Source organism: Lithobates pipiens, unplaced genomic scaffold (assembly GCF_037356315.1).
Source record: "Lithobates pipiens isolate NorthernLeopardFrog02 unplaced genomic scaffold, aLitPip1_a1.2 Scaffold_18, whole genome shotgun sequence".
In the NCBI taxonomy this organism is placed as follows: Eukaryota; Metazoa; Chordata; class Amphibia; order Anura; family Ranidae; genus Lithobates; species Lithobates pipiens.
The window spans coordinates 318,244,464-318,270,909 of NW_027507758.1; the positions used below are offsets into that span (position 1 = coordinate 318,244,464).

General features: G+C 39.5%; 1 protein-coding gene across 1 annotated transcript in view; it reads left to right on the top strand.

Annotated features, from left to right (window-relative positions):
• The window catches only part of BACH2 (BACH transcriptional regulator 2), a 367,124-nt gene extending 347,940 nt beyond the window's left edge, over window positions 1-19,184 (top strand). The window contains exons 6-7 of the mRNA XM_077487244.1: window positions 11,724-11,930; window positions 16,857-19,184. Coding sequence (XP_077343370.1) covers window positions 11,724-11,930; window positions 16,857-17,330 — 681 coding nt within the window. The 3' untranslated portion in view covers window positions 17,331-19,184. The remainder of the gene's footprint in view (window positions 1-11,723; window positions 11,931-16,856) is intronic.
• Window positions 19,185-26,446: the final 7,262 nt, after the last annotated feature.

Here is a 26,446-nt window from a genome sequence, read left to right on the forward strand (position 1 = left end):
TGGCCCAACCGTGTGTATGCAACAGTTTCGGACACAATCCGTCGGACTAAATCCGACGGGCAAAATCCGACGGATTTGGTTGGCAAAATCTCCGACCGTGTGTACTCAGATTGGGCCAAAGATTTGACTTATTTTTGTTTTTTGCACTTGATCCCATGCTCACATTGTTTGTGCATATGTTGCACACTGCTGATTTTCCTGGAGATGGTTGACATGAGAAATAGTCCCAGACCACACTTTTACTTTTTCTCTCTGCATCCATCTGCATTGAAATTTGAAAGAATAAGGTTAAAAATGGCAGGCACACTTTTGTGGGTGGGCTTGCTGACTGGCACCCTGCTGTGGGTGGGCTTGCTTACTGGCACCCTGCTGTGGGTGGGCTTGTTTGCTGGCACCCTGCTGTGGGTGGCTTGCTTGCTGGCACCCTGCTGTGGGTGGCTTGCTGGCTTGCACCCTGCTGTGGGTGGCTGGCTGGACTTGCACCTTGCTGTGGGTGGATGGGTGTGTGGCTGCTGGTTGGCACCCTGCTGTGGGTGGGTGGCTGCTGGCTGGCACCTTGCTGTGGGTGGAGGGATGGCTGGCACCTTGATGTGGGTGTCTGCTGACTAGCACCTTGCTGTGGGTGGGTGTCTGCTGGCTGGCTGGCCTCAGTAGCCTGGCACCTTGCTGTGGGTGGGTGGCTGCTGCCTGGCTGGCCCCAATCGCCTGGTACCTTGCTGTGGGTGGGCTGCTCACTGACTGGCTGGCTGGCTTGTCCGTCTGAGTGTCGAGGCGAGGGGGGCCTGTCAGGAGAATGTTAGGCCCAGTGCGCAGAGGTGTAATAACATTGTGTGCATGTGCCGTGCGCCTCTGCACACTGGGTCTGCAGGCTTCTGGGCCCCAAAAAGATGGTTGTGGCCCGCAGAGACCAATATAGTTAATATCAGTCTAGTCTGTGACTGATACCGATTTTTTGGAAAATGCTAATATTGTCCCCCAGTAATCGGCCTCTCGATAATTGGTCGATCCCTAGTTTGTAGCCTCTATAACTTTACATAGACTAAATAAAATATAGTGATTTGGGTTATTTTTTACCAAAGAAATGTAGGAGAATACATTTTAGCCTGAATTTATAAGGAAATATTATTTGTTTGCAAAATGTTATAACATAAACTAAGAAAAATTTGATTTTTTTTTTAATTTTCTGTATTTTTTCACTTAAATAGCAAAAAAAAAAAAAAAAAAACTGTGGTTTATGCCACCAAAAGAAAGCTCTATCTCTCAAAAAAATCATAAGCATTTAATTTGGGTATAGTGTTGCATGACTGTGTCATTCAAAGTGTGAGAGCACTGAAAGCTGACAATTTTCCTGGGCAGAAAGGGGGTTAAAATGTCTGGTATTGAAGTAGTTAAATACCACCATTACTTTGTGCACATGACTGAGTGATAGTCATTCAAAGCATGACTGTGTTGAAAACTGAAAAATGATCTGGATAGGAAAGAGGTTTAGCATGCCAGTCCTCAGATAGTCAACTTTATTCTCTGACTGCAAATTATACTGAAGTTTATTACCCCTCACTTTTATTTTTATTGGCTTGACATTAATTTTTGGGTTAAAATATGCCAGGGTCCTATTGCTGGTAAGATAAACTATGGACATTGTGATAAAAAGAAGTATTATTTTAACACTGAACTCCAGGCAAACTGCTAAATAGTCAGATTAAATCCACATACTATTTTCCTAAAGACTTGTGTGGTTTCTGATCATCTAGTTTGTTACACAGGTTTGCCACACTACACAGTCTTGCCTGGCAGAGCAGCAGACCTGTTATTGGTCTGCTGCAGTTCGGTAGATCCCCTTCCCAGCCTGTGACCAGACAGGGAGAGGCAGCAGACTGATGAGCTTATTACTCTAGTCCTTTGTTTTGTCATCCCATCAGCATGTTCCTTGCACTTTAGTACAACTGATTGGCTTCTTGAGCTGCTTCTCTGGGTGGGTTATACATAGTTAACTGTAGCTAATTGCAATGTTTGCTTTTGGGGAAAAAAAAAATATTGAAGGGTGTAGTAATGAATACAGATCTTCATTAAATTGAGTCTTTTTTACCTGCCTGTGTTTACATTTCGAAACAAGCTCATGCAGATACAATAGGATGTACATTATACAATTGTTATTTCAATTACAGGTAAATACTGTATGTTCTTTGTAAAAGCAGAGGTTTCCCCTTAAGCAATATAATATGACTATTGCTGCCAAGCAATCTAGATGATCTGTGCACATTGCTACACTCCACATCATCAAGTCTAAAGTTAGTTGTCTCGTTTAAAGTGCAGTGTTCTCTGTGCTTATTTGGGTGTCTGATTCAGCTGATATCATATACTACAGAGGTACAAAGTCTGATTTGGACTGGTTGTGTGAAGGGGAGTAAAGTACACATCCACCAGCCAGACCTTACACTGATACAGAGCAGCCAAACACTGCTGTTATTGTGCACTCTAACCCAGTTGGCTTGTAGAAATTAAATAAAACATAATTTTTTAGTGCAACAAAATGAAAGAACATACTTCTGTTTACAGCTAATCTCCATGTTCTAGTGCACTTTTAATAGTTTATTTGGACCAAACTATTTCCTTCGCTAACTTATGCTGTGGCTGTGAGCTCTGTATAAACTGTATGTAGCATCAGCTACATACAGTATACAGCAGGTGTGTTCTGGCATTGGGACAGGAAATTCCCATCCAGCACATGCAACAAAATCAAATCTGGCTGAGCACTGTTCACGCATTCACAGTAACCTTTGTATTCTATGAATGAATGCAAAGTACCCTCTGATTGGCTAAAAATTTATTTTGCGATGTCATCCACACACCTCCCTGCCTCAGCCATTCAGATGAAGCTTTATATTAATTCAGAAAATGCAAAGCTTCCTGTGAATGGCTGAATAGTGCTCAGCCCAACTTTTGTAACTGGAGTTTGTAACTGGATCAGGACAGCTTGATCCAAACTGTTTAAATGTTACTAGAGATTATCTTTAAAAAAAAATATTTTCTTGAGTCTGTAATGTCAGAACTTCTAAATACTATTACCTGTTAATCTCCTAAACCAGATTTGTTGTCTGCGTCAACCCTTCTTTATTTTAAGACAGTGGTACCATCTTTGTCCTCACCCATCATTTGCAGCTGTGACATGCAAAGGAAGGCATAGTGACCACAGGAAACTTTGCAAAATGTGATTTTTGGACATATGTATGGCGTAAGCAGGCATAGGAACTGCTGATGCATTTGGAGAGCCACAGTGCTTATGACTACGTTTTAAAGTATGAGGTGCAAGGTTAAAAAGAGCCTACGTTGTTACATAGTCACATAGTAGGTGAGGTTAAAAAAAGACACAAGTCCATCAAGTCCAACCTATGTGTGCGATTATAGGTCAGTATTACATTGTATATCCCTGCATGTTGCGATCGTTCAAGTGCATATCTAATATTTTCTTGAAACTATCGATGCCCCCTGCTGAGACCACCGCCTGTGGAAGGGAATTCCACATCCTTGTCGCTCTTACAGTAAAGAACCCTCTACGTAGTTTAAGGTTAAACCTCTTTTCTTCTAAATTTAATGAGTGGCCACTCCATTCCGCGAAAACGTTTTATCCCTATTGTTGTGTCACCAGTACGATATTTGTATATTGAAATCATATCCCCTCTCAAGCGTCTCTTCTCCAGAGAGAATAAGTTCGATGCTCACAACTTTTCCTCATAGCTAATATTCTCCAGACCCTTTATTAGCTTTGTTGCCCTTCTTTGTACTCACTCCATTTCCAGCACATCCTTCCTGAGGACTGGTGCCCCGAACTGGACAGCATACGCTAGGTGCGGCCGGATCAGAGTCTTGTACAGCGGGAGAATTATCGTTTTATCTCTGGAATTAATCCCTTTTTTAATGCATGCCAATATTCTGTTTGCTTTGTTAGCAGCAGTATGGCATTGCATGCCATTGCTGAGCCTGTCATCTATTAGGACCCCCAGGTCCTTTTCCATCCTAGATTCCCCCAGAGGTTCTCCCCCCAGTGTATAGATTGCATTCATATTTTTTCCACCCAAATGCATCATTTTAAATTTTTCTACATTGAACCTCATTTGCCATGTAGTTGCCCAGTCCATTAATTTGTTCAAATATTTTTGAAAGGTTTACACATCCTGCAGAGAAGTTATTGCCCCGCTTAGCTTAGTATCATCCGCAAATACAGAGATAGAGATCCCCCAGGTGGTTTATGAACAAATTAAAAAGGATTGGTCCCAGCTCAGAACCCTGGGGGAACCCACAACCCACCCCTGACCATTCCGAGTACTCCCCATTTATCACCACCTTCTGACCTCGCCTTTGTAGCCAGTTTTCAATCCATGTACTCACCATATGGTCCATGCCAACGGACCTTATTTTGTACAGTAGTGTGAAGTTTAAAGCCTGAGTTTACTTTTTTTTTGCTTAATTCCAGCTTTCCTTTTGTACCAATATACCATTAATATATTGTGCTTCTGGTGCAGAAAAGAAAAAGCTTTCTCTATATTCTAGAGCAGGTATTTACCTCAGCCTCCATCGGTGAGCACCGTTTCTTCTGCATGTACAACCAGTGTCTTTCTCTTTCAATCGATCATTTTGCATCCTACCTTTTTGCGTAGATCATTCATTTGGCAGAGCTAAGTAATCATATACCTGCCTATGTGGAGAAGATCCATCATATTTAAAACAGAAGTATGTCCATGGAAGTCTGTGAACCTCACCATACACTATAAATCTGATTGCACAATCTCCTGTAGATCTACCATTAACTATGTCATGCAAGGGCCTGCCTGACGAGATACAGAGTGATTGGATAGATAGGTGTGTCCTCCTACTATATAGCTTTTGGTAAATCTAAAGAAGAATCTAATCAGATTGTATAATTTATGACCACTTTATACACCTAATATGAACTTGTTGTGCTTTTGGTGCCTTTAATTGTTAACGACACTCCAAATGCAGATGCAGAGATCCATTTTGCCACATGAAAAAATGGGCAACAAACACTGCAAGTGATGCAGTAAAAAAAGTGCAAACCACAACACACCTAAATGTCCCATGAGCTACTTTGCCACATTTGTTTTACATAGGGCAGCCCATTGAAATCGAGCAAGCAGTTTCTTTATTCATAAAAATATGACTTAACAGGGTATAGCACAGATAAATGCGTTTTGTGCCTTCAGGTGCCTAATCATAGAGTGGTTTCCAAATATTCACATTCCCTATTTGTCTTAATATGTCCCTCCTTTTATGTCACTTAAACATGACTTAGTTGTTGATAATCTAAATATCATAGTCTCACTTACAAAACAACAACCTCTAATCCAAGGGTAGGCAACCCCCGTCACTGTTGCCGCAGTCAGCACGTAAAGCCTCTTTTGTCAGTACTCGACTCCCTCCCCATCAGCAGAGCAGCGCAGGGAAGTGTCAGTGAGACACGAATGTATTCCAATGTCAGAATTCCCCACACCACACCTGCACTGAGGGGGAGGCACTGTGCCCCCACACATTGTAATAGATGGGAAATATTGTTTGGTTCTCTAACTTAAGGACACATCCCTAATGCACCCATCGGTACTGATGGCCTGCCTAATATTTGGAGATGCCGTGAGATATTGGAAAGATGTTCATCATATTAATGTTGGTTTTAAAACCAATGTTTCATATATTTTCATATATATATTTTCATATATTTCATATATTTTCCATATATTTGTTTCTTGGGAATGCAGAGGTTCTGGAAAACCAAGTTAACCTGAGCTTAATAGAAAAATGTTTTTTGCTAGAAAATTGATTGTACAGTTATGGATTTCACCACATTCACTGATAGTGGGGGGTGAATCTTGGAAGTCAATTAAAATTTGAAATTAGAAAAATTCAGTATAGTCTCCCTCTCAGAACAGAATAGTTCAGTGGGAAGATTGCTGTACTATCATTGCATAGTTACCCTGTTTCCCCGAAAATAAGACCTAGCGTGATTGTCGGTTATGGCTGCAATATAAGCCCTACCCCCCAAATAAGCCCTACTTAAAGTCTTTATAGGTCTTATTTTCAGAGTAGGGCTTATTTTCGGGGAAACATGGTAGGGCTTATTTAGGGGGTAGGGCTTATATTGCAGCCATCACCGACACTCACGCTAGGTATTATTTTCGGGGAAACAGGGTAGTACAGTGAGGTCTTCCTGAGTTCCCGCTGGGTTGAACAAAAGATAAGTTAGTTTGTAAGATGCCTAACTGACTGACATTTAGTTTGCTAAAGCACCATAAAAATTGCTATTACTTTCAATATTATTTGTTTAATATTTGTCACTTTTCTTTCCTCCATTGTTGCATCTCAGTGCTTCTGATCTCCTGCAGCCTATTTGCACTGTCGTCCAGTGAAGATTGAATGGTTCAGTATTTGACAAAATAATACATTTAGGTGTATGTAAGCCAATGTTTTTCCTGAAAATGTGCATTTAAAAAAATTGGCTGCGCAAATAACGCGTGGCATAAAAAAATTGTAACCACAGCCTTTTTATTCTACAAGGTCTCTGCTTTCAGGAAAAATATAATGTTTTGGGGTTCTAAGTAATTTTCTAGCAAAAACTTTAACATGTATGTGAAAAATGTCAAACTTGCCCAAGTGGTTAAGAATTATCAAACCTGGGCTTATACCTACCTTTTCAACCTGCTTATTTCTATCCATCAATGTAAGTTTCAATTGGTTCTAATTTGTTCAAACAGAAACATAGGCAAAAGAGTAAGCAGTTGATGGCTAAAGCTCTTAAAGCGGTTGTATAGTTACATTGTGTACTTTAACCTACAGGTAAGCCTATAATAAGGCAATTTGGTTTAGGAGATATTCCCCTCGCAATGAGCCGCTGACTTCAGCGGCGCATGCGCACAGGGGATTCCCAGCTGAAAGTCCGGCAGACCCCGGACCTTGCCGGTAAGAAAACTCCCACGTGCACGCGGAGTGACGACATCGCGGCTCCGGCCACTCACTGCGCTGGAGCCACGATACCCGAAAGACAGCCGAGAGAACATGTCGGCTCCCTCGACGCGGAGGGAGATGCCGGCGCCTTGTTCTAGCTCATTATGCCTTTTCCCTTGCAGGTGTAAAAAAAAAAAAAAAGTCAGCGGGTTTACTCCCTCTTTAAACCTTCATAGTTTAGTACCACTGCATTGTTTTCCAGAAATAGCCTGTTTGCATTTATTTAAAAGTGCTCAAATAAATTTTTATAATCTAGAGCAGTGTACAGCAATAAAAAAAAAAAGTCAGCCTGAGATTGGAGAGACCACAGCCTTTGATACGGAGTTATCAAAATTCTTTAATTTCTAGGTTTGCTTTATGTAGTTCAATGCTGTCATGCAGCAACAAAAATAAATCCTACTTGACTCCTGCATACCAGAGGTATACAGTATTTTTCTTTATCTTCTTTTCAGATTAGTGACCGCTATGCTACTCTATCCTTGGCCCCTGTTTTTTTTTTTTTTTTTTAAATTCCCCTCTATAGTTTCTGCTGAAGTGTAGGAGTCTCTGACTGCTGGTCTGACCTGCCCACTAGCTTAGCCTTGTTTGATGGACAGGCCAATAGACACCTATCTTAAAGTGGTATTTATTTTTCCTTGTACCTACAGGTAAGTCTGTAGTAAGGTTTACTTGTAGGTACAGTGAATATCTCCTAAACTTGCAGTGTTTAAGAGATATTCACAATGGATGCAGTCGGTGACTTCATGGGCACATTCGCTCTGAAGAGACGGCATACTGTGCCTTCACTTTAGAGATCTGTGCCATAAACTGTGACTCCTGTGCTCATGCACGGGAGTGACATCATCGCGGGTCAGCCATTCAAAGGACCAGAGCCAGTGACCCAGAAAGGAAGACCAGGGGAAAATGAAAGCCCTGTCGGCAATGGCAATGCACTGCTGGAGGGCTTTGTTCTAAGGTAAGTCTTTCTTAATGTGCTAGAATGTGATGCATACTAGCACATTATGCTATTGCCTTGCAGGGGATTTTTTTTTCTTTTTTAAATGCCGCCGTTTACTACTGCTTTAAGCTGGCAATACAGTATTAGAATTTTGTACAAAAGTTTGTATGAAAATTTTCAGCATATTCAGTAACTTGCTGAATGTTGTATGAAAGTACTATTTGCTTGTTTTATTCAATTTTGGAATTAATGGACTTTCCCAAACAAAATAACACATACAGTGTTAGAAATTAGTTTTTCGTTCGGGAAAAAATTTCCATCCATCAAAGGAACTTTGAATTGACCCTAGTAACATATTAGAAAATCAAACAAATGTTCTTAAAACTAAAGATTGTAAAGTTCTACTGGTGTGTTGCTAACTTTAGACTCCTGCCAGTCTTCAAAATAATATCATCAAATTTGCAAATGTAAAGGATAGTGTACTGTTGATAAGGTTGTGATGAATGACATAACATGTCTCTGTTGTTCTTGTCATGTGATTTAACAGGTCAAATCGCATGACAAGTCACATTCTATGGCCGGCAATCGCACTGTTCAAATTGGTGTGACACCGACTGCGGTTCTGCACCGATTTGAAAAAGTAATACATGCACTACTTTTGGTGATTTTGGGTGCGACTTGAATATACATCTGTGTATGAAGCCGCACAGATATCTTCAAAGGCACGCTGAGTTGTGGCTATAAAATTGTATGATTTCAAAGCCCACAGTCAATGTGAACGGGGGCTAAAGGCTGCACCAAGAGATTGAGAAAAATAAACTAACTTGTCTATGGCTGCACCAATATTTATTTAATTGGATAATCATTTGATAAATTCTGTCATTTATTCGTTTGCTAATACGATCTAATGTCCGGATTTCAGTAAAAAAATCCATGCTATTAATTTATATAGTTCCTGGGTACATTACATTTGCTTTTCCTTAGCATAAGCAATTAGTGCTTTCTAGTGGTAATATGTAGGTACTACACGAGTATATTTTGTCAATTCAAATTTTTTTCTTTTTGTAGTTTTAAAATAATTCTTTCTAGCAGAATAAGCAGTAGTACTAAATTTTCCATTTTGTAAAAATAGACTTTACCAAATGAAAACAACATACACTGTTAGACATGTTCCATCGTGCTCCTTCGAATATTTCCATTGTTGCAGTCAAAAATAAACTTCCATATGATCCCTCTAACAATCAGAAAATCGAATGAATGTTTTGACAGCTCAACATTTTAAATGAAATTTCAATTAGTGTACTGCCAGTTTAACCACTTCAATACTGGGCACTTAAACACCTTCCTGCCCAGATCAATTTTGAGCTTTCAGCGCTGTCGCACTTTGAATGACAATTGCGTGGTCATGCTACACTGTACCCAAATGAAATTTTTATCATTTTTTCCCTCCCACAAATGGAGCTTTCTTTTGGTTGTATTTGATCACCTCTACGGTTTTTATTTTTTGCTAAACAAATAAAAAAAGACCGAAAATTTTGGAAAAAAATTTTTTTGTTTCAGTTTCAAAACTTTGTAAATAAGTAAGTTTTCTCCTTCACTGATGGGGCTGCACTGACGGGCACTGATAAGGCAGCACTGATGGGCACCGATGTGGTGGCACCAATGAAGTGGCACTGATGAGGTGGCATTGATGGGCACTGATATGTGGCACTGATATGTGGCACTGATAGGTGGCACTGATAGGTGGCACTGATGATTGACATGGATGGGCACTGATAGCTGGTACAGATTGGCATGGATAGGCAGCACGGATTGGCATGGATAGGCGGCACAGGTGGGCATGGATAGGCGGCACAGATGAGCATGGATGGGCACTGATAGGTGGCACGGATGGGCACTGATAGGCGGCATTGTATTATATTGTACTGATGGATGCCAATCAGTGCCAAACAATAATACATGCCAATCAGTGATGCCCATTGTGGGCACTGATTGGCATCCATTGCGGGCACTGACTGGCATACCTGATGCTGGGCATCCCTGGTGGTCTGGTGGCATCCCTGGTGGTCCAGTGTGGGCATCCTCGGGGGGGGGGGGGGGCTGTGCTGATAATCGATCAGCACAGACCCCCCTGTCAGAGGAGCAGCCGAACGCGAGTGAGGAAAAGCCAATCACGGCTCTTCCTATTTACACTGTGATCAGCCGTGATTGGACACGGCTGATCAGGTGGTAAAGAGTCTCCGTCGGAGACTCTTTACCTAGATCAGAGTTGCGGTGTGTCAGACTGACACCCCGCAACAGCGATCGCTGTGATGCGTGCCCCAAAATCCTGAGGACGTCATATGACACCCAGTCAGGATTTTGAAACCACTTTGCCGCCGTCATTTTGCTATAGGGCAGGCAGCAAGTGGTTAAGGCCCCTTTCACACTTGTACCACTTGTCCTGCGTCTTGGGACTGCAAAGTCACATGACAAGTTGTTCCCCATGATTTCTAATGACAACCATTCATATTAGGCCGACTTCAAGTCATGCCGAGTTCAAAGTAGTCCCTGCACTACTTTGGTCCGACTTTGATCCTACTTCAGCCCATTGAATATCACTGAAGTCGGATCAAATTCGGATCGCCTTCTTAACTGATCCAACTTTGGCATGCGACTTGTGCTCTGATGATCTTGAAGGAGAAATCCATGCCAAATTGAAAAAAAAAACAGCATGGGTTCCCCCTCAAAGAGCATACCAGGCCCTTCGGTCTGGTATGAATTTTAACCATACCAGACCCTTATCTGTGCACACAGCCCGGCAGGTCAGGAAAGGGGGTGAGGATGAACAAGCACTCCCCCCCACCCTGAAAGGTACCAGGCCGCATGCCTTCAACATGTCCTCATCACCATATTGATGAGGACAAGGACCTCTTCACAACAACCCTGGCCTTTCTTGAGGGCGATCTGAACATCTTGTGTAAACTTATTTTTATTATAGGATAGTACCCCCCCTTTTTGGTCCCCTTTGTTTGCCCTGTTCTTGGGTTTCAGTACAAGATGTTCTAATTCTTTATTGCAGGATAGACTTTTCCCTTGTTCCTCAAAACCCACCCTTTGCAGGCCTGCGTCGATTTTTCTGAGGCATCTTAAACGTGAGGATGAAGACTTTGGGTAAAGTGACTGAGAAAGAAAATTCAAACCTTCTAAATGAACAGCACAGACTAGCCAACTGGGTTTTTCCAGACCCCATGAAGTCACTTGGAATGTTGTGTTAGTAACAGCACTGCTTACAGAAGGAGTAAAACAAAACAAATGTTTTTGAGCACAAGAGTTTTAAGGAACAACTGTTATGAGTCCTTCATTCATTTTACCTAGTGTGTGCTTATATTTTTTTGTGGTGTTTTCCTCCACATCTCTGTTTCTCTATTGTGCAAAATTGTACAAAAATATAGTAAATAGAGCTAAATGGTAGAGGCATAGTTGATTGTATAAGATATGAGAATGCCTCAAAATAAAGTTTTAACTAGGACCCTGTGGTGTTTGGCTACGACTGTAGATCTGTGTTTGCAGTCAAGTAATACAAATTTTGCTCTTACGAATGAGACAAGGACACAGTGGGGTTTAAGTTGGAGAGAGCAAAATCGGGCTCACTTCTGCATAGAAACCAATAAGTTTCAAGGTTTTATTGCCAAAGTTAAACAGGACACCAGATTCTGAGTGCTCCAGTTTTAGTAAATCTCCCCCAATGTATGAATACCAGTTATCTGCTAATCATGCTTCTTCTGTCTTGCAGGTTAAATTGCCCTTTCCAATTGATCAAATCACAGATCTTCCACGCAATGATTTCCAAATGATGATAAAAATGCACAAGCTGACCTCAGAACAGTTGGAATTTATTCACGATGTTCGACGTAGAAGTAAAAACAGGATAGCTGCCCAGCGCTGCCGGAAAAGGAAACTCGACTGTATTCAAAACTTAGAATGTGAAATACATAAGTTGGTGAGTAGTCACTTGATACTGGGATGAAATGCACCACATTGGCAAGATATGGTAAATATAATCGACAATAAAATGTGCTGCAACGGAGAAAGAATCTTCAGTGTCGGGCTAGTCTTCTTTACAATCTTTATCCATGAAATCTGAGCGTCTAAGAAGTGCGCGTACATCTTAAACTCAAGGAAAGAGAGATGTTGGATATGGGTCACAGAAGTTCCTAGAGGCAAGGCTTTCAGATCAGGTGTCTGTGTAGATCCTGATGATTGCCTGGCCTTTTCAACTTCTGCCTGTTGGATTTACACAGGTTTGTTTTTTATTGTGTACTTCTGCACCCACAGATGGTAACATCTTAATGAAATTCTGTTGCATATTTCTTCAGGCATCTCATTTATAAAGATTAAAGCCCCGTATGCACAGCCCGATTATCAGCCAAAATCAGCCAGTACAGTAGAAACCTGATGACATTTGGCCCATGTGTACAGGTCCTTGTTTGACTGACGCCAATCTCACGACCAGCTTCTGTCTAACAAGCATGCTGGAAAACCAGTAGTGGATCGGCATCCGATCAGCGCTCGAACGATGACCAGTGTGTTCTGGTGGGGGGGGGGCAGTCCCTCTGTCAGAACACATATAGCACAGTGGGGAGATCGATGTACTAACATCAAATAGTTAGTAAAGAGACCTCCTCACAAGCCCCTCGGTTTTTTAGTGTGTGGACCAGGGTTAAACACCATTTCACTGCAACAACACACAAAAACTTTTGTTATACGCATGCGTTGTGGTGCAATGATTTGCAAACATTAGTTCACGCATTTTTTTTAATACATTAGGCAGCCCTCTTGAATGGGCTGCCTTACTGAAATGCATGGTAATGACCGACATATCGAACATTAACACACATGCACTAACATACAATGTGCCTAATGGTTTGTCAGTAATCTTATTTTAAAAGAGAAACACTGATCATATGTAGGGAGGAACGGAAGGAGAAGGACGGGACTGTTACGGTGCTAGTAGCTAGTAGCTAATAGCACCGTAACAGTCCCGTCCTTCTCCTTCCGTTCCTCCCTATCTGTTACAATTGGGATGAGGTGCGTTGTTAATCCCTTGCCTTACTTAGCTCTTTCTTTTCACTGATCATATGTCCCAACGTCACTCAAAAACGATGCGATTTTTATCTTACATCAAAACACAGCTGTTTATTGTAAAGTGAGATACATAGGAATTCTAACAGACTTTTTATTTACAGTTGTGTTTGCTTTTGATCAATTTAATGCCTTGTAGACTGACTGATTGGAGACTGGAGAGCAAGTGATCAAGTAATATCAAATAAAAAGAGGATATGATGACCAACTGTATTGAACTTTCTGATTTAAAATCAGTGTTTTCAAAACAGAACTTTTACATATGTCTTGTGCCATGGCAGTTTCTTTATTGTGTTAATGGGTAAGCCCTTTCTGTTTGTATGGCTATGGTGGTAGGACTTCTGTTCACAAATGGTTTTGTCTTATTCAAAAAGTTATTATTACATAAGTGCACTACCCATAGCAACATATTAGAATTAGTTTTGTTTTGGTCAATTCAGCAAAGTGAATTATAAATGGGCTTTTTTTTTATCTTTTTTAAGAATAAGTATTTTTGTTTTTCCAGTCAGAAATTCTAGAAGCTTTAGACCTTTTGACATGTTTATTCGATTAAACATAACGTAGAACTATGGGTAACCTATAATTTTACATATGTGAAGTAGGCTGCTCAAATCAGTAAGAATGTGCCTCTGTTATTCCTGTTAGTAAATCCACTGGGTAGGCACTTTGTTTGATACAGTGGCAACACTTTTTCTTCTTCAGAGAAATAACTGCAGCATTGACAAACCATGCTGCTGTAACTGCTTAAATGTTGACACCTTTCACAACCCTGTTAGTGAAGAACCACACCAAGCTAGTCTACAGCCCTAGTATTGTAGAAAAAGGGCTTTTAAATGGTAATCCCCGGGGTTCAGGTAAAACATATATATACATCAGTCATTATTTGAAAAATTTAAAAAGTTTATTTATTAATACATATATTATTCATAAAACACAGGCAAAGAGGGCAAATAAAGCCCAAAAGTGTGTTGGAAACACATTACACAAAATATCAAATACGAAAACACATGAATTGTATGGGATCTGCCAACATGTTGCACGGTCATTACCCGCGTCTTCAAGACTTAATCATTCATATGTACATCACAAAACACCTAATATATATACAAACAAGACGACATTAGTCATTTCATATTAGCATACAGTCAAGCATATATTTACAGTAAACTGTCCCCAAATGGAAGAGAAAAAAAAGAGAGAAAAAGCAAAAACACCCCTACCACCCAACACACACATAATAAAAAAATTTAAAAACACACCACATCACAAAAATGTATCTTTAATATTGGATGTGTTCAGGCTAAGGGGGGACCAAACAAGGGAAAAAGACACTCCACCTCACTGATATGGAGCATATGTGAAACTTGGTCACCGTGTATGGTGTGGATTATAGTAATGGACACACCTAATGGGAATAGATAAAGCACACATAAGTAAAAAGGCCAGGGTTCCCATTGCGCTAGCCATCTAGCCATGTTCACAACAACACATGAGATGGTCAGACAGCATGAATGCTACTGCACTAACCTGTAAAGAGGGTGACAGCAACACATAAATTCAAACTCTAGTAGAAGAAAACTGAGCTAGAAGTTTGCATCTAGGTAACAACATCAGTCAAAGTTGATACACCTATAAACCAGATTAAAGAGAGAGAGGAACAGAAGTATACTCCCACCAAATAAACCATGCAGATAATCAGCATTAGGCAACACAAACAATGCACATCTCACCCCAAAGCAAGGAACATTCCATTGGATGTCCGGTCCATGGTGTGTGAGAAAGTCTGCACTAGCACCCAAGACATCAAAAAAGGGTCAGACAGAGGATGTGTGTCTGGGTCTCCCAAGAGCCCACTGATCCAGCAAAGCAACCCCCACAGAGATTTGCCCTTAAGGCAACCAAAAGGGGGATGGTCATGGGGGAATTGAGTGGGCCCCTCTCTCAATTGGCCAGTAAAAAAAAAACACAAATGCATAATGAGGCACCGTGTCCACGCGGTCAGGCCCAGTGCCATGTTTGCCTTCACTTCCACCCTAAAAGCGGAAGTGATGTAAGGGTGTGCTAACGTGATGTCAGAGCTCGGTGGGTGGAAATGGCCATCAAGGGATGGCCAGCTGCCAGCCAGGTCCAACACCACATCAAAATATAACGGAGCACATCCCCCTCCAGTGGTCGGTGGGGAAATGGCATGCACAAACGGGACGCAACCCAGCCCAGGAGACAAAGCCCACAGCGCACCAGCATCAGCCCTCACCCAAAACAAAGGAGAGGTCCATGGTGCCCTTGATGGCCTTAAGGGCAGGTCTCTGTGGCAGATGCTTTGCTGGATCAGTGGGCTCTCTGGAAACCAAGACACACATCCTCTGTTGGACCGTTTTTTGATGTCTTGGGTGCTAGTGCAGACTTTCCCACACATGATGGACCAGACATACAATGGAATGTTCCTTGCTTCGGGGTGAGATGTGCATCATTTGTCTTGCCTAATGCTGATTGTGTGCATGGTTTACTTAGTTGGAGTATACTTATCTGTACCTCTCTCTCTTTGAGGCGGTTTATAGATGCATCAACTCTGATTCCTGTTGTTACTTAGATGCAAACTTCTAGCTGGGTTTTCTTCTACTAGAGTTTGAATTTATGTGTTCCTGTCACCCCTCTATACAGGTTAGAGCAGTAGCATTTATGCTGTCTGACCATCTCATGTGTTGTCAACATGGCTAGATGGCTAGCGCAATGGGAACGCTGGCCTATTACTTATGTGTGCTTTATCTATTCCTATTAGGTGCGATCATTACTATAACCCACACCATACATGGTAACCAAGTTTTTACATATGCTCCATATCAGTGCGGGGAAGTGTCTTTTCCCTTTTTTTGTGCGTGTTTGATGGTCGGGGTGTTTTTGCTTTTCCTCCTTTTTTTTGTGGACAGTTTACTTGAAATATGTTTGACTGTATGCTAATATGAACTGACTAACTACGTCTTGTTTGTATATATTCTGTATATTCTGGATGTTTTGTGATGTTTTGTGATGTACACATGGATGATTAAGCCTTGAAGAAGTAGGAATGACCGTGAAACATGTTGGCAGATCCCATACAATTCATGTTTCTCAGTTGCATTTACCATAAAAAAAAAAAGTAAACATCACCTCCCTCCTCTTTCTCTAAGAATGGTGGTATCAATAACACAGGCAGTCAATTCAGTCCAGTAGGTAAGTATTTTAGTGTGTATTTTCATTACTCTGTAGAACAGGGTGGTGTTCGATATAGATGTTTGGATGGACTTACATCAGCATTTGTTTTCTTTTGTAAATAAAAGATTTAAACCATATGAGTAACAAAAGCTGGTCGATGTAAGCACCACTTCTATACTACCATAGCAAGTATTGACCATATGCAGTTACCAAAATACTATAGTGGGAGTTTAAAATAAAATGGACCCCAGAACCATTATAGTCTTTGTTTAAAAATCATTAACCATTTATTGAATGAGACAGTGGAGTTGATTTACTAAAATAGAACGCAATATCTGGTGCAGCTGTTCATGGTAGCCAATCAGCTTCTAACGTCTGCTTGTTCAGTTAAGCTTTGGGAAAAACAAAACTGTAAGCTGATTGGTTTCTATGCAGAGCTGCACCAGATTTTGCACTCTCCAGTTTTAGTAAACCAACCCCAACATATCACTAGACCTGCATCAACTTACACTGTTGTATGAAAAGAGCTTTTTTAAGATTTGTATGGCTGTCTTCCGTTTAATGATAATGATATCATACCTTGTCCTTTTAGGTATGTGAAAAGGAAAAGCTTTTAACAGAAAGGAACCAGCTGAAGGCTTGCATGGGAGAGTTACTGGACAACTTCTCTTGCCTTTCCCAGGAAGTATGTAGAGATATCCAGAGTCCTGAGGAGATCCAAGCCCTCCACAGGTACTGTCCTGTCTTACGACCTATGGATTTACCCACAGCTGCTGCATTCAACCCTTTACCAGCAAGAGGAGAGCCAAGTCTTGTCACCGCTCAGGAAGCAGGAGATAACATGCAGTGCTGCAACAATCAAGGCCCAATACAACTTGGCAGCCACTCTAACAGTATACCTGAAAATTGTATAGCAAGAAGAGGACTGGAGGGATCAGACCATGGTACTTACTCAGAGAGGGGGACATGTTTGGAACAGAACAGCCAAGCAGTAACGGTGGACTTCTGTCAAGAAATGACCGAGAAATGTACGACAGATGAACAGCCAAGAAAAGATTTCTCCTAGTGGTGATACACGATATTGCTCTATGGCCAAGCAGAAGTCACCAGTCAGCCATTGGCTGCCACTGCCTCCATAAAACATTGTTGGTGCACACTACAGCAGTCTTAGCAGCAATACTGTTTTATAAGTATTTCCCTCCTCTCTGAAAGCAGGAGATCCCTTCACGATGGTGCTATACCTTGCTCAGGCAAGGAAATCTACAGTGGCTACACTGTCCTCTTTGTGTTCTCCTTTACTTGTTAATGTATTCTAACTTCAGATCTTAACAGGGATAGACTAAACACCCGTGAGGACCCAACAGCAGCTTTTCTTCTCAGTGACCCATGTCACAAAAACCTATCTCAGGAATTTCAACAGAATGTTCATTTGTTTTCATTAAAAACTGCTAATCAAGGTTTTATAGGTAAACTGTACATAGGTTCTATATCCATATGCAAAAAGTCCACACATCCCTCAATTTTCACACCCTAAAACTGGAAATGATCTTCTCTCTATTGTACACATTCCTTTTCTATGTCCTCAATGCCACAGACTGCTTTTTTTTTTTTTTGTTTGTTTTTTTGTTTTTTTCCTATCCTGTTGTCTATTTTCTGACTATTTAAAGGCAAGTATCTAAATTTCTCTATAGTTTTCTTATTTGCATATGTCTTTAACATAGCATGGCGCCAGTCTCTTTTAGGTAGGCAATTTGTTTTCTTATCGAGACTCTGTTCTTCTTGACACATGCACTGAGTTTTGCTGTTGTGTGTAAATTTAACATGACTACATATGCATTACTTGTTTGTATAACAAAGAAAACTAAAAAATGAAAGAAATACTCAGGATATTAGGATGTAGGAACGTTTTCTTGCCAAATACTGAATTTACCATATAGTGTAAAATTGAAGCCTGATTTATCCCTAATTTTGGCTACTTAATAATTGTTCTAAAATGAACTGTGCTTTATGGCATCTCTTGATCACCGTCGGTGTGTTCCTAGGAAGAAGCCCGTGGTAGAAGACAAGAGTGTGATTGCTGACAAAGGGAGTTATGCTGCAGTCCATTAAAACCAATGAAAATCAGTTACCTCATGTAAAATGTGCAGGAAGTCTAGAACTCATTTTTTAACACATCGTATGTTTTTAACCATTGATTTGTTAGGTTTTAGTAAGAAACTCCTTGCATCTAAAAACTGCTTGCCCTGTCCTTCCCGGGTTTTTCTCCTAATTAAATTGATTGCTGTAGTCCCAATATATATAATATGGGAGCCTATGCTCAATTGCTGTTATCTGATAAAGAGACGAAAACTTGGAAAAGTTAGAATTGACTGTTTGAAAAAATGTTGCTATGCAAATGCAATGCTAGGCAGCTCAAATGTATAATTTAATGTATTGATAATTCTGCAGTACACATCGAAGGTCCCATGTTGATGCTTTTTTACTGCGGTCTTTGAGCACTTGCTCAGTTGATTAACCTTGGTAATTTATAACTCTTGCTTGGCCTGGTTATGAAACTGCTGTCCTGTGAACATAAAACAGTGGCATGTAAAACATAGGTCCTAAAAACCACTGGATTCATTCTTGGGATTCCTGCCTATGTACAGTCAATACTGCAATTTTTGTTCGCATCCAACATCCCATTCCAGACAACTGTGTGTAAGGCAGCATGGGTAGTAGAAGGATTCATGTAGGTTACTTAATTTGAAGGTTGACTCTTTCTGTTAAAACATGGCAACGTTTAGCACTATTCTGTAAACTGGTCAAGAACTCTTTGTGCTATGAAAACTAATCAGTGATCAATTAACGTGATTCATGTCTTAAATTAAGAGTTTTGTTATTTCAACAGGTTTGTTACCAAATATTAAATATGGTGGCTGCATTGGTTTTTTTGTTTTTGCTTTAGGCTTAGCTCTTTTATTTTCACCTGCTAATTTGACCTGTAAGTCTGTTATTTTTTAAGTTGCTTTAACAGTCCAAGCTGTCCGGTGGCACTTTGAGGGTTGAGACAAACCGTTTAAAGTGGAACTAAACCCTTCAATTTAGTTGTTTCCCAAAACCATTACATTCAAGGCAATGATGAATATCACAAGTACTTGTGCTCTCAAACAAACTGTCAAGCCTTCAAATAGCTGGTGTCAAAACTGATCACATGTGCAGCATCATGGCAACTGCAGATCAAACAGAGGCAGCTTGCTTGACTATAAAGGAGGATTTAGTTCTGCTGTGTATATAATGATCAGTTTGTATTCATTTATTGTAAAACCTTTATTTAAAAAAAAGTTGCTGTAATTGCTTAAAAAGTGTTAGCTGCAGTTCTCCTTTAATTTAATTTTGCGTACATCTAAATCTGGTTGTGCATCCAATACTACAATCTTATCAAATTGGTAAGACCGCTGTCCATAGGCATCTCCATTGCTCCGTCATCCAAAGTGGAGACACCCTAGGCCTGGCCAGATCACTGGGTAAAAATAAAGGTGAAGCCTCACCATAGAAAGCTAATGCAGCCACCACATTTAAAGATTGGTAAGCTGCAATATATTATATCTTTTGTTTTTGATTCAATGCCACATTAGTCGCCCACAGAATCTATAAAGTGTTATTGATTCATATAACGGTTAAAAAAAAAGTTTAAAAAAAAGTAAGAAGCAGGGTTCAGTGTTTGGCTTTCCAATGTATGTTAAATGCCTAAACTTCTCTACAGCAGGAAAACTCCTCCATCGGAGTCAGGGCGCTTTCACACTGGAATGTATTCCGTGCGCATTTCCAACACCGTATTCAAAACACATTGGATGTGCAATCTATTGCGGGTGTCAGTATAATCCTAATGACACCCCAAATGTAGATCACAAACACCATGCATTTGCCTGATTGCATGGTGCCGCAGTGCCACACAATCCGATGCAATGTGATTTTTAAAAGTAGCACGATCCAGTGCGATTTCAGCCCATTGAAATTAATGAAAATGACACCTCACTGAGTCACACAGGAATAGCATAGGAACGCGGGAAACGTTCCTGTGCAATTCAGGTGTGAACCGCCCCCAGTGCTATTTTTATTATAAGAAACTTGCATGTTCAATGTGGACACTTGGTGAACTAACCAGATGGGATGAAATTTTAAGAGGACCGAGTCTACCTTGCTGCTAAGGGGCATTCAGCAATGTTAGTATGCATAAGAATATAGGTGTAGGATTTCTCATCTGCAAACTTTAGAAATTTCCAAATTTTAAAAGAAAAGTAAATTGTTCTCCCCCTTTTTTTTTTTTTTTTTTTTTCAAACACAGATACAGAGATTCACAAGACAGTTTGTTCATATTGATATATGTTGTGTGCCATGTACAAAACCCAGTATTTACTTATAAAGTTAAATTTTGTTTAAAATAATTATCTTAAAGTTAACATTTCAATCCTTTTAAATGTCATGCCCTCTCTAAGAATAGATACTAAAAGTTGCCTGCTCTTATCTTTTTTAACCAGAAAACTCGCAATGAAACAAGTTTGATTCGGTTACTGAGGGATGGGCAAAACCCCACAAACACATTCCCCTGTTAAATGAGAGGGCTCCTATTAGGCACTGAGATAGGTGACTGGCATTTGGTGGGGCTTAGCCTGTCATAGACATCAGGCTCCAGTAATAACGTTAAGCTAGAAACTGAAGCATACAAAGGAGGGGGTTACTTGCAAATAGGTAATAGCTTATACTTTGTGGTGTCTTGGGCAGGACTTTTAGGTCAGCTTTACATCTGCCCATGTCCATTTTTGTTATAGTGTGTCTTTGTGTGTTTTCATTATTCTTTTGGAAATCACAGTGCATGAAAATATACAGAAAATTAGACATGCCTAATTTTTACCAAAGCAGCGCAACACAGCACTCAGATGTGAACAACCTAATTGGATTTAATGTATTTTTATGACACATGTTTCTGTGCATTTCAAAACAGATAAAAACGCAAAGGTGTGAACCAAGCCTTACTCTTAATGAAAACCTGTCCGAAAATGCAGGTAGCCTGTATTCAGTATTGAAGCCATTGGATCAGCAAAATAGGCAGGCGACTAGCATACTAAGCCCTTGTACACACGGTCGGATAATCTGTCGGAATGCGTCTTATCGGACCGTGTCATCAGATAATCCGACTGTGTGTGGTATGCATCGGACTGATTCCGTCCGAATCTCCGTCCGACCCAATTTTCCAACATGTTGGAAATATTTCCCGACCAACTGACCCGGACGGACCTAATCCGATCATGTGTAGAGCATTTTCATCGGACCAAGTGCCACGCATGCTCAGATCAAATTCCTACATCAAAGCTATTGGCTACTAGCCTGAATGTAGTCCCATCGTAATGAAATTACGTCATCACGTTCTGAAAGATCTGATTTTTCGCCAACTTGGCCCGACCGCGTGTATGCAACAGTTTCGGACACAATCCGTCGGACTAAATCCGATGGGCAAAATCCGACGGATTTGGTTGGCAAAATCTCCGACCATGTGTACAGGGGCTAAACGTTTGTCAACCCTGGCAGCCATGTAATTCCCCACTTCAGTGAGTCACCTAAAAATTACTTTATTGTAAGCCTTCCAACATCACAAATGTGCTTGTACTTCAAATACACAATTTAAACCTAGATGTTGGCTGTGGGACAATGCAGTACAGCTCTTAAGACAAACAATAAGGGAGACCAATTTTCACATTAAATGGTCAATACCCTTAAAAGGTTTCCTTAGTTAACTGTATCAAGTGCAGGGAATGTAGATGTACAGTTGCATCTTACCACTCTGCCCATATAATATTAAGTGCAACAGGCCTGAAATTATGTTTACTAATATAGAAACATATACCTAGAACAGTTTTTGTAAAGACTGTGGTAACACTTTGCAAGTCCCATTATATAGATACAAGATGGTTTTCCCCAATATTTGCACCTACTGCAACTCATCTGTTACACTAAGCAATAACAAGACCACTTCCTTCTATTTCATTCATTTGCAACAGCTTTACTTGTTGACACTTAGTAAGTGGTAGTGGGATTCAGTAAGGAATCATTCCCAAGCATAGAAAAGTTTGAGTTTTTGGTAAATATTAATAATTTTCAACTTTTGGGAAATTAGTAACTAGGATAAGTGCTCTTCTGATTCAGTCTAAGCTGTGTGACCATAACTCTGAGTACTTTTACCCTTACGTACATCACATCCTCAGAATGTTGTTCTAGCCACCAACAGGAATATTGTTGGAAAAATGTTGCAGAAGTATGAAGGTAACACTTTAGGGGAATAAAAGTCATATTTTTCACTGGGTTGCTCCAAAGCAAGCATTCCAGATATAGGATATTAGATCACCTACCTGGGAAGTATACTGTTATAAGCAATGTTACATTATATTTATATTGGGTTACAAACAAGTTGTTCTCTTATACAGTATTCTCATTGCAAAAGAATACATTTAGATGGTATTGGCTTAGACAAAATAGGATACTTATGTTTAAAATAAATACTGTATTTACTTTTGCCATCAAGACATTTTTTTCTTTATGTGGCATGCATTAGGAAGTGTTTGCAAGTTGATTTAACTACAGTTTAATTCTCTAAAGTATTACATGCATGCCCAAAAATTCAGTAATTTATGTGACAGTTCCTCTTAGTTAGACATCAGTAAAAAAAATATAAATGCAGCCAAATTTCTTACAGCAAACCCATGCTAGCATTTTTGTTTTTACTCTCCAGCAGCACATACTCAACTTTTTTTTGTTCCCCCCACCAATCTGCTCAGGAGTGATAAAAGGTTGCCCTGTGTAAGTTCTGAGTTGCTCTAGTCAGAATATTCTTTCTCCACCCCTATATCTCAGCACTGGGCCAATCACCAAGCATAAGCACTGTCATGTGAGGGGAAGATAATATCAGATATTTTCTCCACTCCTTATGTAGCATGGGAACAAAGCGAAGCTATGTTCTGCTGCGGAGGGGGCATTTAAAAAGACCATTTGCTTTGACCTACATGAGCAAAGCACAGTGTTTTTTTAAAGTGCATCCCCAACAGAAGTGGCTGTGGACAAACAGGTTGTGAACTACAAGACAGCAAAGAGCACTTTTTTAAAACCTTGTACCTCATACATCTATCTGTGTGATTCTTTAAATGAAGAGTTTTTGTTATCCCTATAATATGGTTTCCCACTATAATTTCTGTAATAGATTAATTGTTTGAGATAGATTAGCCATTGTGTGAGCCTCCAAGGAATGGTTTTACTGAACACCAGTGGAGAAAAAAAAGATTAATATAATGATTATTTGCCCTGGATGGTGTTGGTTCAAATTCACTGAACCTTTTTTTTTTTTTTTTTTTTTTTTTTAAGTTTATCAAAATTTGGAATCCATGTTGAATTAATGCTTACTTGCCACTTTGGATGATGAAATTTTAAGGACATTAAATAGTATATGTTATAGCTACAACAAAAATACTAAGAAGAAGATTTTTCTTTTTGTAGGACAAAAATTTAAAATCCCTTCTGAAATATATACATGTATAAATATTCATCAATATATAAAGAAAAAAAGATAAAAATGAGACCTTTTTTAATATTTTAGTATATAATGTGTAATGATCACTCGATGTGCAGTATTGTTGTGTACACTTTTTTTTTCTTTTCATTCTTGTATCTGTGTTGTAATATAATAGTGTTTAAATTACCCCCCGATCTTCTGTATTATGAGGTACTTTTTGAGTTAATAAGAGCGACTTCCATAATTAATCTGTTCCTTTTGGAGAAAGGGAATAATTAAAAGTTACAATACAAAAATGTCTGCTAGAATCCACTAGCAGTTTACTGGTCATTCTGCAAGCTTCTGACATTGGCATCATGTTTGATGCCATTCAGTATATCTTTTTTTATTTATTTTTGTTTATGTACATAATTTATTAAGGCTTTCCAATATACATACTGTTATTGTTATATTTTACTTCTTCTATTATTTTCAGTGAATGAAAAAAGGAGTGATGATTTACCAGAATGTCTGCACAACAACTAACACTTGATTAATGTTTAAGTGGCATGACTGGGGAGAGCAGATACCCTAAGCATAATTTATGATACTTAGTAGTGTTTGGGTTTTTAATTTATTTTGTAGTCATTTTATAGTCCCATGTTTTTTTATTGTTCTTTACACCACATTTAATATTTAAAGCGGCCCTGCTGCCCTGAGTATTGTAACCTGTGCACTTACATATTTTTCATCAAAAAGCTACAAAAAAATCATTTTTGTTCAGTGGTGACATGAGTAATTTTTAAAGCTGCCTCTGTTCTTCCATTGACATAAAGTAATTATTTGATTTAATTTTACTTTAGCTGTGCTCTATTCACAGATAAAAGTGAAAGCAATATCCCACTATCTCTTAGTCCTGTAAATCCTTTAATATGCTTAATATTTATTTGTAACCATTTACAATGCTACTGTTGCTTATTCCACCCAATTCTAAAAAAGTTTTTTTAATTATTCTAAAATTGGTAAATTTACATATCTGCCCTTGTTTATGGATCTTGTTTGTGTCTAAAAGTCTAAATTTCCCAGTTCAGTTTTTCTTTATTGTTTTTCATTCATCTAGTTGGGATTTAGAAGTAAGCACCTGTCTCTAGTCTAGAGAAAAAGTTAGTGGTTGTAAACCTTTCAAAGAAAAAAAATGAACAAAGCATAACCTCACGCAAATTGTACTTGCCTCAAACCATAGCACCTAGTGAGGATCCTGGCTACTCTTCCCTTCCTCTGCTATCTGCATGGGTCGCTTTTGACCATTTTCACTGCCGCTTTAGGCAATCCATGGTGATTACCCTCCCCCCCCCCTTTGAACCTAGTACAATGTGATTGATAGTCTCAGATGTGCATGTTTCCTCATGAGACTCTGCAGAGGGGGTGTGTTCTTTCCCTCCACTCAGGTGTCAGATTACACTTAGCTCTGTGCTGAGAAGTGTGTGATGTCAGATCCCTGCCCCCCCCCCCCCCTCTCTGGAAATTGAGAAATACCATCTAATCTTTTCTTCTCTTAATTTTCATCTAGGTTTAATTTTTACATTTTGTTAATCATTTACCGGTATTTAATGCTACATTATTACTCTGAAGGGACATTTCTGAAAAAAACCTTATTTTTTTTCTAAAGGCTATATTCTGTGAAACTGAACTCATTTAGTAATGTTAAAACTATATAAAAACTATAATGTTTTAGTAGCCCCAGTTTAAAAAAAAAAATTGTCAATGTATTGAGTGTTGTGAACATTTTTGAAGCATATAGTAATTAAAAATATAAGCTATAGTAGATGAATCAAAGGTTAAAGTGCCATCTGTGCATGTTGCTTGGCAACAGGAAGGCAGAGTAGTGTCAGTAAATATATAAGCCACCAATGTATTTTTGGGAGCAGAAGTAGTAGATCTTTCTAATATTGCAAAGCTAAAATGCTGTTAAAATTATTCCTTTTGATTTCTTAAAAGTGGAGTGATGATATGAATTTCCCATTTTTACAAATAGTACAGGTGGGATAAAAATAGTACTTAAAATAAATATATTTGATTAAAGCACTTATATCTGCCATTTGGTACATATATAGCTAATCTGATTATTTTAGTGATTTAAAGCTGAACTCCAAGTAGCTAGATACATTTTTTTTAAATGTATGTAAACTGCCCCACAAAAGACTTAAAATGTTATGTCTTGTGATCCATACACCTATGCCAATCTGCATAATCTAATCCTTGACCTTCAGTGTAGATATGTTAGTTCTGGGTTTTGACAGCTCTGGCACTAGAAATTTCACTGCTCATATGCCGCAGGAATCCTGATTAGCTGTTTTAGTCTGCACAGCAAATCAGTAATGCCCTGTAAACGGTCCGATTGGATTATGTTGTTGGAAAATCCCCTCGTGTGTGGGCTGTATCAGACTTTTTCCGTCGGAATTTCCGACAACAAAATCCGATCTGACTTTTTCCGATCATTTGTAGAGCATTCCAACGGACGAAGTTCCACGCATGCTCAGAATAAATTACGAGACAAAAGCTATTGGCTACTGCCTCTACATAGTCCCGTCGTACGCAACGAACGTCACCGCATTCAGAGCGATCAGATTTTCCTACAACTTTGTTTGATCGTGTGTATGCAAAAC